Source organism: Geotrypetes seraphini, chromosome 7 (assembly GCF_902459505.1).
Source record: "Geotrypetes seraphini chromosome 7, aGeoSer1.1, whole genome shotgun sequence".
Taxonomy (NCBI): Eukaryota; Metazoa; Chordata; class Amphibia; order Gymnophiona; family Dermophiidae; genus Geotrypetes; species Geotrypetes seraphini.
The window spans coordinates 176,402,373-176,418,184 of NC_047090.1; the positions used below are offsets into that span (position 1 = coordinate 176,402,373).

The window sequence follows — 15,812 nt, forward strand, 5'->3', positions numbered from 1 at the left end:
TGCAAAAATGGTGTCCGTAGTTAGTGATGAATGACAAAAAGATTGGAATGATTGAAAAAAGGAGGGGTCATCTGCATTGGGAGCATGTTGAATAGTTTTAATCTGCATGTTGAATAGTTTTAATGGCTTCCCGGCTATAGATCCTTCAATAAAGGACCATCGACCGCTAGGGTCAAATTTGTGGGTGGAGAGTTGGAAATTAAGAGATTTCTTTATCAGGGTGATGACTCCATTTTTCTTGCCCAAGGCAGGGGCAGCAAAGCAATGTTGGACCCATCCTCCAGAGAGCTTTTTAGCTTCGTCCATACTGAGGTGGGATTCTTGAAGTAGACAGATATCTGCCTCTAGATGTTTAAGGTAGTGCAGGATCTTTTTCCGTTTGAGAGGGCTGTTGATTCCTTTGGCATTTAAGGAAACAATGTGTATTTTAACCATTTTTGAATAGAAGGATTGGAAAATGGCAAATGTTGCAGGTCAAAAAGGCATATTGTCTCTGCTCAGGAGTATATGAGAAGTAAAAAGTTGCTGGTCTAGCAGTAGTTAGGTATGGAAATGTCACAGCAGCTGGATAGGGAGGAAAAATCAAAAAAGAAAAGGATGATTCACAAAGGCAATGAACTGGATCAATAAAACAAACATAGATCCAGAAATGGGGTCGCATGCTGACAAGAGGTGCTCAACCAGACCTCCCCTCGAACCAAAAATGAGCGTCAGCTGATGCAAATCAAGCCCCACAGAGCAGTAAAATAGGTAACAGTTGAAAAAAGTTATGTCAGGTCATAGCACCCACTGTGATATCCAAAAATTTTTGTAGTTCGTCTGGATCGTCAAAGTTTTTGGTGGTATTATGGTAAGTTATTTTCATCCTTGCAGGATAGAATAGCCCGTATTGAGCTCCAATATTTTTGAGCTGCGGTCCCATGGCCAAGAAAGCCTTCCGTCTTTGTGCTGTTGCTTTGGCCAGGTCTGGTACTATTAGAATTTTTTTACCATCCACTTGTAGTGCTGATGAAGATTTGGCAGCTTGCAAAATTTGGATGGCTTGTGTGTATCGCAATAATTTTAGGACTACAGGCCTGGGAGGTTTGGCGGGCAACGGTGGACCCGAGGGGACCCTGTGCGCGCGCTCAATCTCGAGCGGTGGGTCAAATTGGAGCTTTAAAGTGGTAGGAATAAAGGAGAACAAAAATGACATAAGATCTGATCCCTCAGATAATTCTGGTCGTCCGATTGATTCGAACATTGCTCCGACGCATCCTGTTGGAAATATCTTCAATATCATGTTGTAGTGCAGACAGTTTGCGGAGATCACGTTGGATTTCTAGGTATTGAGAGTCGTGCGCCGCTAGTCTTTCCTCTGTGAGGTCTATGCGGGCATTTTGTTGTTTAAGTTGTGTGAGAATGCCTCCGATTTCGTTTTTAATATCTGCCGTAGCAGCCAAGTTTTCTTGCATTAATTCTCGTAAAACGAGGAGATCATGTGATATAGAATCTCCCTGCACCGCGGCACCAGAAACGGAGGCCTTGATCGGAGAGGGCGGCTCGTGTTTGGATCTTTTAGATGCCGGATGCGCCGCATTCGGGCCCGCTGAAGGAGCGGTTTCTGGCTTATTAGCTTTAGCCGACATTCCGCTGAAGGGGGGGCTATTTGCACTGACCTGTGAAAACACTCTGCGAGGCTTGAATTAATTTTTATGGTGAGGGTCGGAGTGGAGAGAGGGCGCTAAGCGGCCATCTCGTAAACGCGCACGTGACGTCCCCCCGTCTATCTCCCGATATCAAAGGAGTTTCCATTGCTTCGATGGAAATTAAAAATCTTAGCCTACGCAGACGACGTTCTTTTATATCTATCAGATCCTGAACATTCACTTTCTGAGTTAATACGCCTAATTTCCTCATTTGCCCAGTTATCAGGATATAAGATAAACTGGGACAAATCCGAGGTTATGCCCCTACATGATTATACTAATTCCCTCGTTCCTACGACCCAACCCTTTACATGGGTTACTTCAGGTATCAAATATTTGGGTCTCCCATTTGATAAAGACATCAGATCGTCCCAACAATTGATCTCTTCTAAACTCATCACCCAGGTTCAGAATTCACTGTCCTCCTGGTCCCCCTTACATCTCTCTTGGTGGGGCAGATTAGATACTATTAAGATGATGGTGGTTCCCAAGATTACGTACATCTTTAACATGTTTCCTATATTGTTCTCACCCTCTTTGTATAAACAACTGGAGAATTTACTCTTGTGTTTCTTATGGAATGGAAAACCTCATAGAATCTCCCTTCAAAAACTAAAAGCCCCACGTAACTCTGGTGGGGCTAATTTCCCTGACCTCCTTCTATACCACAAAGCATTTATTTTGAGACAAGGTGCTGAATGGCTCTCTAATCCCCATCCTACAGATATCCCCAATTAGCTACGTTTAGAACTTTCCCTTATGTATCCTCTACCTTTAATCCGCCTCATGGGGACAAAAAATCTTCCACGACTTATCCAAAATCCCATCATGCACACCACGCACAAGATCCTAACAGCTCTTGACTCTCAACTGGAGATCCCATGGAATAAATCTGCATTTTGCCCTTTATGGTTTAACAGGTCAATTTTGATTGATAAGAAACCCATCTCCTGGCCTTCCTGGTTCCAACTTCAAATTTGGGACATTGGATCGGTTTGTCATTCAGATGGATCATTTTTCACCTTTCAGGAATTGATGACATCCTTCTCTTTAACAGAGTCCAACTTTTTCCGTTGGCTGCAGCTCAGAACAGCCATCAAAAAGTCTAATCTTCTCCCAACGCTCTCTCACTCACCCCCCACTCTGTATGCCCTCTCCCCAAAATTTCTACCTCAGGGTCATATAGCATCGCACTTTTATAAGCGGCTTAAATCCCTATCTCCCAACCCACTAGCATCCTTACAATCAACATGGGAATCTGATACAGGGTTGCCCATATCTGATGAAGCTTGGGCATCCATCTTTAAATCCACTTTTTGTACATCTAGGTCAGCTTCAATTCTTCAAAACATGTTCTTTTTTCTTCACAGAGCACAATGGACTCCCATTAAGTCCAATAAGATAAATTCTTCCTATTCTAAAAATTGCTGGTCCTGCAAGGCTGAGGAAGGGTCCTTACGTCATTTATTATATTCATGCCCACTGATCCAATCATTTTGGCATTCTGTCTGGCACACAATCTGCTCAATTTTCCACATTGACATTGCTCTTTCATACCAAATGCTTCTACTAAAATCGTTTGCATTAAGTCAACTAGTCCCAGAGGTTGATCGTTATCTACTAGATATGTTAATTACCTTAGCTTTGAAAATTCTTCTTTCCTCATGGAAAGATTTCTCAAAGGTCACCCATCTTCATTGGTGGAATCTGGTTTGTTCAACCTACAGAATGGAAGCCTACCTTGCCAAATCTTACAATAGAATGCCTCGTTTTCAACTAAGATGGACTCTATTAAAAACTTACCTTTCTCACAATAGCTCATGATTATCAAAATTACAGCTCCCTTTATTTTTTCCACTTCCCTCCTTGTTATGATTTAGTTTCTTCAGGATGATTCACTCCACTTCTTTGTGGACTTTTGTTATTGTTCACTGAGATGTTTACATTTATTATTGTTGTTCTTTATGATATAAACACAATGTGATTTTATTCACTGATATCTCACACCCTATACTGTATTTAGGCTCATCTCTAATTTACTGGCTCTTGTAAAAGATTTCCACCTATTTGTATTCTTATAAAAATTACAATAAAAATACCTTGACAAAAAAAAAAAAGAAAGAATGTTCAAATGGGAAATCGGACATTCAATTTGGGCTGTCTAATGTTCCCCTATAATTTTAAGAATATGATTTGTTAGTGGGGTTTAAAAAAGGGGTTTGGATAATTTCCTAACAGAGAAGTCCATATGTCTGCTGAACCAGATCGGGGGAGGGGGGGAAATATCTCTGCCATGATCAGCTGAACCGACTGCATCAGGGGACACCCCCATCCCCCAAAATATAATGCAAAATCATCAGGAGGAATGCCCACTCCCTCCTGCTGACACCCCTCTAATACAGTGAAACTCAGGAACCCCTCCCCCAATGAAGACTGGAGGGGCCTTAGGCACCTGGACCAATCAGATCCTTAGGTCTCCTTCCTGGGGGAGAGGGGTCGGTGATAGGAGGGGGTGGGCATCCCTCCTGTTGATTTCACAGTAAGTGTCTTTGGAGGAGGGGGGGAGAGAGTCACCTGCCGCAGCTGGCTCAGTTGATTGTGGTAGGGATATTTTCCCTCCTGGTCAGCTGAACAGGCAGGACTCCCACCGGCTCAGCTAATCAGGAATCCCCTTAACGCAGGGGTGTCCAATGTCGGTCCTCGAGGGCTGCAGTCCAGTCGGGTTTTCAGGATTTCCCCAATGAATATATATGAGGTCTATTTGCATGCACTGCTTTCATTGTATGCTAATAGATCTCATGCATATTCACTGGGGAAATCCTGAAAACCCGACTGGACTGCGGCCCTCGAGGACCGACATTGGACACCCCTGCGGGCTTAACGTGATCAGCTCAGCTGGCCATGTCTACTTTTAACTTTGGATATGTAATGCTGGCCTACATTCCAGGTGTCTGTCACAGCCCTAGGGAGACGCCTCAGGCCACTTAAGCTCTCCCGAAGACACTTCTGGGTGAAACTACGTCCATGCCCAGCCTTGGCCGAGCTTGTGTCCTTAAGCGTTTCCCTAGACCAGTGGTTCCCAACCCTGTCCTGGAGGAACACCAGGCCAATCGGGTTTTCAGGCTAGCCCAAATGAATATGCATGAAGCAAATTTGCATGCCTATCACTTCCATCATATGCAAATCTCTCTCATGCATATTCATTAGGGCTAGCCTGAAAACCCGATTGGCCTGGTGTTCCTCCAGGACAGGGTTGGGAATCACTGCCCTAGACCCGCGACATACGCCTACAATGTAGGCACCATGCCTCGGATTTTTTTGTTTTACACATGTATCCTGATTAGCTTCCAGACAGCAGTAGGAGGCCTATTGCCACCTACAATGGAGACACCCGTTTTTAGAATCTGCCCCTTTGTGTTTAGGGCAAGGGTAGGCAATTCCGGTCCTCAAGAGCCAGAGCCAGGTCAGGTTTTCAGGATATCCACAATGAATATGTATGAGATGGATTTGCATGCACTGCCTCCTTGAGATGCAAATCTCTCTCATGCATATTTATTGTGGATATCCTGAAAACCTACCTTGGCTCTGGCTCTCGAGGACCGGAATTGCCTACCCCTGGTTTAGGGGAGTCTTCAGAAGGAAGAGAGAATACTTGTAATGTTGCCCAGGTTTACTACAAACCGCCTTATTTGATATCTGTGAGGGGGCAACTTCTCCAAGTGGGTTAGCTTTGCACCTACCATGACAGAAATGAATCTCACTCCTTAGCCAGGCATGTGGAGTATGATTCTTCAGTCTCTTTTTACTGCTAATGCTCAACGTTGTACTTGTGACAAAGAAAGCTTTGTCCTGAAGTACAAAAAATGTAACATGTATAGTAGGGGTAGGGAACTCCGGTCCTCGAGAGCAGTATTCCAGTCGGGTTTTCAGGATTTCCCAATGAATATGCATTGAAAGCAGTGCATGCAAATAGATCTCATGCATATTCATTGGGGAAATCCTGAAAACCCGATTGATCAAATAATAGTCTTAATTTCTTTTTCGGAAGGCGCCGTAAGATAACATGGCTCCGCTAATATAGTTACCCAACCAGGACTGTTTACTTGCTTGAAATGCAAGCATCCTGTCTAAAAAAGACTTAACTTTACAGCCTAAAATCTTATGCAAATAAGTATTTTTGTGCCACATTTTCTTTGTTTCAGACTACATATTTTGGGACTTGAGGATCTTTCCTTTCTTCATGCAATTTAGACTAATTACTCAGAACCAACAGTTCTATAATTTTATTTATTTATATTTTATTTAAAAAATTATATATCACATACATAATATCTTACGTTCCCTGCGATTTCCATATATAACATAGACATAAATAGACACTACCATTAACATCCCCCCATATAAAATGTCAATATTCCAAGTCAAATCAGATTTTAGCAATTAAGGAAGCAAAAAAGCATTAGTTCAAAGATCCATTCCATGGTAGATGACAAAAAAATCAACTTATACAGGCGAAACAAATCAAATTCAAACAATTCAGAAATGCAAACAAGCTTTAAATCATACATTACTGTCAGAATATTCTGAAGAAGATATTTTCAGATGGAATAATGAATGTCAATCTGGTGGTTTTCTTCCCTCTTATCTGTACCCTTCTCTTCCACTGCCAACTCCAGACTCTGTTCCTTCTTTTTTGCGGTGCCTTATGCCTAGCACAGGCTGCCTGAATGACACGGGGACCGTTTCCCGTGGTAAACTGTGGTCACCACAGTAAATCCACAGGAATGGAGACATTTGCAACTGGTTTTACCGCAGGAATGGGGAAGAAAACCTTTCACCTTCCCAAGGGAAAGGGGACAAGACCTCTTACCACCCCATGGGAGCAGTGAAAAGTCTTGCTCCTGTGGTTAAAAAGAATTACGCATGTATCAGACTCGGCATCTCCTTCCCAGCTCCTCTTGTGCCTATTTTACCTTCAGGAGCCAGCCATGCCATGATGAAGACAGAAGGAACCCAAAACTAAAGACTGAGACCAATGTGATTTGAAGAATAAAATTACCAAACAACAAAAGGTAGAAGATAAAAAGTATATTTTTTGTTTAGAATATTTCAGAGCTGGTATTAGACATAACTGGGGACCGCTAAGCCCAGGCAGTGCTTCTTTAGCTTCCAGCTGGCTTAGGGCTCTCTCTCTGACCAGGGAGCAGTTGCCCTAGTTGCTCTCCCCTAACACTATTCCTGCCATGTGTGACTAAAGTATTCTGTTAGCTTGATTTTTCTGTGTAGCATTCTGTAGTAATTTGGTTTGTTCAGTTTTCACAATAGTGGAGGGAATATTTGTGAAAGGGAGGGGAGACAGGGGTTTTGTTCATCCTTGCTCTGTATTATTTGTGTTTATAAAATGACAATTATACAAAATATTGTCTTTCTATACTTTAATAAAATAAGTTCAGTATAAAATAATAAGTACTACTACTAAATTCAGCATTCTAGCATCCAACTTTTCATAAATCGGGCTGGGAATGTCCCAGATGATCATAACTAGTATCCTGATGATGTAATGCTTAGAGTTTCCAGTGCATGAGACTTGTCACCTTGTTGTGCCTTTCTGTATAAATATTTTCCACCATCAGCACTTTGGAGCCAGCCATGCGATGAGTAACTGTTTCTAGCTTCTTAGAGAATCAACAGGTTGCACCAGTTTTTTCAATGCTTGCTGTAAACTATATTGATATACGAGAGACCTTCAAAAAGGTTCTGCACATTTAAACACTGTTTATTAAATATCTCAAAAGCAAATTACATCACTTAGCTACATAATCACCCTGTTTTGTGATACATTTTTCCCAGCATCCTAATAATTTCTGACCATGTCAGCCCCTACTACACCAAACTCCACTGGCTTCCAGTAGAGGCAAGGATCATCTTTAAGTTCGCCTGCCTCTGTTTCAAAACTTTAACAGGCTCTTCCCCAATTTACCTGTCTGAGCACCTTGAAATAGCAGGCCCCTCTCGCACACGAAATGCCCACTTATTCACCTTTCCCTCCCTAAAAGGTTGCCTCTACAAGAGATTCATTGATAGAACCCTAGCATTCCAAGCGGGCAAATGGAACAATTGCCTAACCGCCCTCACCTCCAACTCTCCGCCCTACCACCTGTTCAGGAAGTCACTAAAAACCTACCTCTTCGACAAATTCCGCTAACTCTCCCTTCCCTCCTTCCCTGCCCCCCTCCCGACCTCAATATGCCTCCAATCCCTCTGACTTCGCCCTCCTTACCAAGACACGTATGGCCTCTCTTATTCAATCTCTGTTTTTATCTAATTGGCCTGCCTTTGTCAGGCCTCCATAGTATATGCCTTTTCATTGCCATATATGTAAAATCGCTATAATATGTAACATTGCTGTAAATGTACAGTCTCTTCTTTAGTATATGCCTTTTCACTGCCATATATGTAACATCGCTGTAAATGTACAGTCTCTTCTACTGTTAACCGAATTGAACTTCCATGGTATTGCGGTATACCAGAATAAAGTTATTATTATTCTTAATGCCATCAGAAAAGAATGTTGTTGGTTAAGTGTGAAAATATGAAAGTGTGGAAACTTTTTGAAGAACTGTCATATATATATATGTATTTGTATGAGCACAATTGTATATCTGGTGCCCAGACGCTGACCAGGTATGGTTGATAGTCAGTTCTGTACCTACATAGTTGACCAGGGGTTGGAGGTGGGGAGACTGAGTAAGGAGTACAGTGTGGCAAGGGTTGGAGCCAAGGAGTCCGTCAGATGTAGTAGTTTTGTTTGGCAAGTGAGAGAGCGGATTGCTTTCTTGGAGGAATGTATTGATTGATTCAGGGCTTAGTCTCTGTATGGGTGGGCTGTGAATGAAATGGAGTTAAGTTTTAAGTTTTATTAGGAGTTTATATACCGCCTATCAAAGTTATCTAAGCGGTTTTACAGTCAGGTACTCAAGCATTTTCCCTATCTGTCCCGGTGGGCTCACAATCTATCTAACGTACCTGGGGCTATGGAGGATTATTCATTTAGTTTTTATTTATTGTATCTTTAATGCATCATTTTTGTAAACCGCTTAGAAACCTCACGGTTATTAGCGGTATATAAGAATTAAATAAAATATATATAATGAGATGTTTTGCATGTATTGCTTCTCGTTATGGAGTACAGGCAGGCCCTGGTTTAAGTATGCCCGACTTACGTCAAACTCGTACTTACAAAACAGAGTCCTACCTCTCCCTTCCTATGCCAACGCACCCTCCTCCTTCCTTCGGTGTTGCAACTTTCCCCTCTCTCAACATGTCTTTCCCTCTCTTCATTATACCAAATTCGTGCCTCTTGTGGATGACCCAGAAGTGAGGGAAGGCTTCTGGATCAGCCGCACTTTGTGAAGTGCAACCAGGAGGAGAGAGCCAGCCAGATGTAAACACTCACGAGAGGACACAGAAGGAAGGGAGCATGAACTTGGGACACAGAATGGAGGGAGAGAGGGGAGCATGAACTTGGGACATAGGATGGAAGAATGGAAGGAGCGAGGGAAAGAGATGCTGAGGTGGGGGGAATAGAAAGGGAGAATTGTTGGTGCAAACGGGGAAATGAAGAAAGCAGTGAAATGTTGGGCATAGGGAGAAATATTGGACAGGGTGGTGGGTGAGGCGTGAAGTACACATGCATAGGGAAGAAAGAGATGAGAGGGAGAAATGTTGGATGTGGTGGTGGAGAGAGAACAGTGGGACAGATGAAGAGCGATAGTAAGTGTAAACCTATCTCTTTTCTTTCTATTTAAACTACAGTACTTTATTTTGAGGACTGTTTCTTTAATGTTCAATGTTCTTTAATGCTTTTATAGACAGGATCCGAGTTATCTACAAATTCAACTCAAGAACGGTTTTATACATATTTGACTAACTTTCAAAGACCAAATTCTTCTTCCTCAGGTCAGGACAGGACAGGATAGGATACTGTAACAGCAGTGTACTTTACTGACCTAAGGAAAGAGGGTTTGACCTCTGAAACCTAATTAAAAAATGTATTAGTCCAATAAAATGATATTATCTTATTTTCCATTTTTTGTTTTATTTGTTAATTTGTAAAGTGATTTGTTATTTCTCTTTTGATCAGTATTGGGGGATATGCACCACTGTTTCTTCACCCAAGGCGTCGATTTTGCAAGATGGAGTCAGTGGACCTAGTCCTTTGGTTTTTCTCTTCTGTAGAAATTCTTGTTTGCGCAGCTTGCTCTGAAAATTTTTTCCATTCCTGAAATTGAAGGGAATTAAATTCTTGGCAGAAGTGGTGCAGGCTCAAAACTTTGGAAGCATAACTGTACTTTATACCTTCTATGCTCTTTAGTAGCCCAGAAAGAAAATCCAACCCCCTACCAGAACACTTGCAGTATGATAAGAAAAAGCAAGCAAGCAAAGTCTTAATTATATGTGAACCGAGTCGAGCTCCATTGGGAGATGACCCGGCATATAAACCGAAGATTAGATTAGAAAGTTAATAAATATATAATTATTATTCCTGGTTTGGGTCGACTGCAAAATTCTAGAACATAGTTGAAGACATCACAGAGAGAGGATAAACCCACAATTCAAACTAAACTATACTGATATGTCAAAATAATGGTACATTTTTTCTACAAAGTTTTAGCGAGTGGTAAAGAATATCTTTAGAAAGTTGCATGATTACAGGCTTTGGTGCTGACATCTACCAAATCAATATGAGACCCTGCCAACTCTATCTGGACCGTGTAATGATGTTTTTTTGTACTACTAAAACATATAAAACTTTGGAATCCTTGCTCCTTTGCATTCTTTTTTTTATAGAGCTAATACTAACACCATACAAGAGTGCTGAACGCTGAGGAAGAGGCTAGAAGAGAGAGAGGCACAAGGGCAAACCATAGGAGAAGCTCCATAATTGCACAAGAGCATCCTTTACATCAGTCTCTCTCAAATCTCTTTTTAGCAATGTTTTTTGCTGCACATTATAATTGAAATTATAAAACTGCAAAACCAACAAAAAAATTAAAAATTTGAAAGTTATTTATTTAATTGTAACAAAGGTGAACCTAAAATAGATAGAATTGCTAATCAATACGATGGATGTGCTTGTTTTTGAGTGCAAATTAACTAAAAGTACGGCACAATAGTTGACAAGCATCCACCATCGGCTGTCATTCTCTTTTTAATCGATTTAATTTCTGTCAGAGCTGAAAATCCAATTTTGCAAAGATCAGAAGATCCAAACAATAACAAAGCCTTGATTGCTTTGTTGCTCAAGTTAGGATAACTACTGTATAAAATATAAAAATAAAATTTCTTGCCGTTAGTTTTCAAGGACCAGTCACGTCAAAGAATGATGCTTGTCTGTATTCTTACGCACACAGATGCCCATAACATTGACAGAGTCTTGCATATGCGACGTACGTCATCTATTCTAGTGTATACTTATGAAGGGAATTTTTAAAAATAAAGTAAAATTCTGGAATCTCTCGTAGCACACAGTTTGAGAGACACTGCTTTACATGGAAGAGAAAAATTACTGTTTTGTGGAAAGGTAAATTGTGAAGAGTGTCGGGAGTTTACGGGGAACATTGTCTGTGATGGGTAGGGATTGCAGCGCAAACTGAAAGGAGTTTTAGAACTCATGCTATGAGCAGGTTGTACAGATTGTTAAGAAATGTAAGCTTAGTTGAATGACGCCAACATTGTTGCTGGTGGATTTTAGGAGGCCAACACCGTGTTTAAAGCTAAAAATTTCAGCAATTGAATTAATGATGGCAGGTAAAGACCCATTCGCCTATCCTGCCTGTCCAGTTCAGGATCATTAAAATCCCTGCTAAATAGTCCAAAAACGTCATATCCTTAGGTGTTCATCAGTCTTTTATAAGATATCATCTTTACCCAAGTTGGTTCATCAAAAGCAGTATTGTAAAAAAACCGGAATAGGCCTTCCTGTCTTCATTCTCATGAAAGTAGTATGGTAAATTCAGCCCTAGGTATTCCTTCATAACCTTAGTTTACTCTGTGTAAAATTATACCTGTGATACTGGGTACAAAAAAGTTTCCAGGTTCTGAGTAAATAACTTAAATGGTAGATCATTCACTGCCTCAAAGTGCATCACCCTCGTTCTCTGTTTATATCCCTTAATTAATAGATGGACTTCACATTAGAGCAGTGGTTCCCAACCCTGTCTTGGAGGACCACCAGGCCAATCGGGTTTTCAGGTTCGCCCTAATGAATATGCATGGCACAGATTTGCATGCCTGTCACTTCTAATATATGCAAATCTCTCAAGCATATTCATTAGGGCTAGCCTGAAAACCTGATTGGCCTGGTGGTCCTCCAGGACAGGGTTGGGAACCACTGCATTAGAGGATGCATGTTGTCAACAATCACATTAATGTGTGAGCTTTAGCAGATTTTCGATCATCTCGGAGTGTGTGTCATAGAAGGGTAATCCATCCACTTCCATGGCCAGACTTGCAGTCTTTCCACTCCGTACCTTGTGACTTACAAGGATTTTCAGCAGCTCTTCTTCCTGGGAATGAAACAAGAACACGTCAACCTATAAGCAGTAGAAGGGGAGCACCACTAGGTCCAGAGCCCTATCAACTTTTTCCTCGCATAGCATCAGCAAGTGAGGCCAATGAAACACTGATGCAGACACAGGGACCAGGCCTAAGAAACACTAGTGCAGGCAGTCAGGTATATGGGAAATATTTTTAACTAACGGTGCAATCCTGTGAACACATGATGGGAGCTGAGGGAGCGTGGGAACACGGGTTGGGTTCTATGGACCTCCCTGAGCCAAAGAGGCATTTTGCTGCCCGAATAATGAATCAAAGACCCCAATGACAGTACATGTATGATGAAAAGGTTTGCCTTTACTAATTGAGAGTGTAATTAAGCAGCAAGAGGGACGGGACATTCAGATCCACAAACTACAAGTAGATATGACTCAGAATTCTTTGGAAAGCAGTACCAGCATGGAACATTGAAACATTTCATTTTCTCACTTCTAATGCTTTTGAGGTCAGCTTCTGGAGGCAACCAATTTAGCAGCGAAGAGTGCAGTTATGAGGAAGGAATTACAGATTGAGAACCCAGAGAGGACTATCTTCTAAAGCCATCTACTCAAGACGGGTACCAATTTATCCAGGTAAAAGGGCTGTCTGAAAAGCACATCTTGGGGTCCACAACCCACAAATTTATTGCTACATTTAGAGGTGTTCTGATTGAAGAAGAAAAATGCATGTAGATTATCTTTTCAAATCTACATGCATTATTTTTCATAGAAAAGCATAATCAATAGCTGCTTTGCACTCTCAGCAGTTATGTGCATACCGTGTTTTCCTGAAAATAAGACAGTGTCTTATATGAATTTTGCAAAAAAATGCATTAGGGCTTATTTTCAGAGGATGTCTTATTTTTTTTTCATGTATAACAATCATCTCTCTCTTCCTCTCCTCCAAACCAATTCTTCCTCTTTCCTTCCCCTCACCCATCCCTTTGTGCAGCATTTTTCTATCCCTCCCTCCCCCTGTGTAGCAGAACCCCAATGACCCCTTCCACCGTGAGACTGACATACCTCCGCTCCGAGGCCTCCCAAAACAGCGGCAGTGCTCTGAATGGGCTGCTTTGTAGTCTTCTCCGCCAGGGCTAGGCCTTCCCTCTACAGCATCTTTCTATCCCTCCCTCACATCCCCCTGTGCAGCAGAACCCTACTGACCCTCCCACTGTGACGTGGCAGAGGGAAAGTCCCAGCAGGGAAGACCACAAAGCAGAGGTATGTCAAGTCTCACTAGGGTGGGGGGTCGCTGCATTGACAAGTCAGATTTTTTGGGTGAATCAGGCAGCACTAGTGTCGGGTAGTGTTGGGGACATTTGAGGGGGGGGGCTTCAGGGATCGATCTTAACTAGAGCTTATTTTTGGGGTAGGGCTTATATTAGGAGCATTTTTAAAAATCATGCTAGGGCTTATTTTTGGGATAGATTTTATTTTCGGGGAAACAGGGTACTTTGCCTTTGAAGACTGGTCCAAAATAAAAGGCACTCACAAAGTTTACAGCTGTGTGCGCAGTTTGAATATTTACCCCACAGGGTCAAACCTGTGAAGAAGAATCTGAGCAATTTCTTTCAATGTTTTGGGAACATGAAATTAATTTTTAGCCTCTAGATCTGCTGGGACAGATTTCGGACTAATGACTGAATAAAATCAGCATGTGTTTCTTAGAGTGGTTTTCTGTTATTCTGGTGTGAGAAGGCCATTAACATTAAAAATGCAAAGTTTTGTGGAGCCAGACATGGGTTGGGACGCTCTATGTAACTGCAGCACTTATTACAAGGGGTAAAAGGCCCACTGAAATTAGATTACATTTCAACTTTTGTCAAAAATGAGGGGACAAATAGGTTATGAGGTTAAAACAGAGAAGCTAATGGAGAAAACAATTATTTCAGTCCAGAGATGGCAGTACTCGCTACCGCCTCGGCTGCTGGGCTGGTTGTGTTTTACTTTCTGAGGACAAAGGGCTCCTTTTACTAAGGTGCACTAGCGTTTTTAGCCCGTGATGCATTGCTGCGCACACTAACCCCGTGCTAGGCGCCAAAAACTAATGCCAGCTCAATGGTGGCGTTAGCGTCTAGCGCAGCTTAGGAAAAGGTAATAACATGGTAATTATAAGAATTTTATTAAAATTTGGGAGCCATTAATGAATTATTGTAATGATTAAATGCCATTTTTTTTTCTATTGTAAGATACACCATCTAATGCTGGGAGGGGGGAGGGTTACATTTTATTGTTTATCTCAGAAAAGAATAATGGGTAGGGGGGTGGGATGAAGATCTATCATATGAAGGCTGAACGAATTGCGGCTATACTCTCTCGAGGAACGTAGAGAGAGAGGGGACATGATTGAGATGTTTAAGTATGTCACTGGTCGCATCAAGGTAGAAGATAATGTTTTCCTTCTTAGGGGACCCTCAGCCACAAGAGGACACCCGCTGAAAATAAAGGGTGGGAAGTTTCATGGCGACACCAGGAAGTACTTCTTCACTGAAAGAGTGGTGGACAGCTGGAATAGGCTCCCAGTACAGGTGGTTGAGGCCAGCAGCGTGCAAGTTTTTAAGATCATTTAGGATGCTCATGTCGGATCTCTTCGAGGGAAAAGGTCATCAGAGAGCAATTAACTAGGGGGGTGGGTCAATGGAGTGGGCAGACTCGATGGGCCTTGGCCCTTTTCTGCCGTCACTTTCTATGTTTCTATGTTTCTAAGGTTAATTATAATTATACATATTATAAGATACAGTAATAAGAGTTGCAAGTGTTGTACTTGAATGCTGTTTATTTAATGCCTGTACACTTGATGAAAGTTTGAAAATGAATAAAGAAATTTAAAAAAAAGGATTTGATCCTCTGCAAGTTCCAAAATACAATCTCAGGTTCTAAAACTAAAAAAAAAAAAAAAAGCAAAAGGAGCCCAAAGTGAGATGTACAGCCACACTGATTTGCACACCTGAAAAAAGTGTACATAAGTTGCTCAGATGTGAATGTGTATGGGGAAGTAGCGCAAAAATATCCCTCATCTCTTCACCTGCTAGAACGCAGCATCTCTGGTAGGCTTGCTGAAATCAGAGGGACCGCATGGTTGTCCCTTCAGTTTGGGTCCAAGACTGCCTACCACTTCCTGTATCCGATTTAAGTTTCAGACCAAAAAACCCTGCAAACAAATCGTTTAATCTTTTGCACTGAAGTTCTTAAGTATGGTAGACACAAGCATCTATGTTTTGATTACCTATTTTTGAAAGATAACTCTGTAATTGCATTTTGTAAATAAGTTGTTTGGTTTTTTAAATGTTTACTTTGATCACTTTCTTCAAGGACTGGGGCTGTTTAATCTCAGTTTTATAAGCACAATAAAAATGTTTCTTTATACCTAATTTGAAGTTTTTTCAATCAGTTAACGTGGGGGGGGGGGGGAGGGGTTCTTCTTTGCACGCTCACAATTCTCACAGCAATGGGACAGATTTCTAGAAGCTGAAATATGACCATGTCTGTCCTAAATGAGGCGATATTTATTGGTAGAGGAAATCAACCT

General features: G+C 41.6%; 1 protein-coding gene across 4 annotated transcripts in view; it reads right to left on the reverse strand.

Annotated features, from left to right (window-relative positions):
- Positions 1-7,686: 7,686 nt before the first annotated feature.
- Positions 7,687-15,812, reverse strand: part of DGLUCY (D-glutamate cyclase) — a 125,920-nt gene continuing 117,794 nt past the window's right edge. For all 4 annotated transcript variants that reach the window (XM_033951027.1, XM_033951029.1, XM_033951028.1 and 1 more), the window contains one exon: positions 7,687-12,256. In XM_033951027.1, coding sequence (XP_033806918.1) covers positions 12,116-12,256 — 141 coding nt within the window. In that variant the 3' untranslated portion in view covers positions 7,687-12,115. The remainder of the gene's footprint in view (positions 12,257-15,812) is intronic.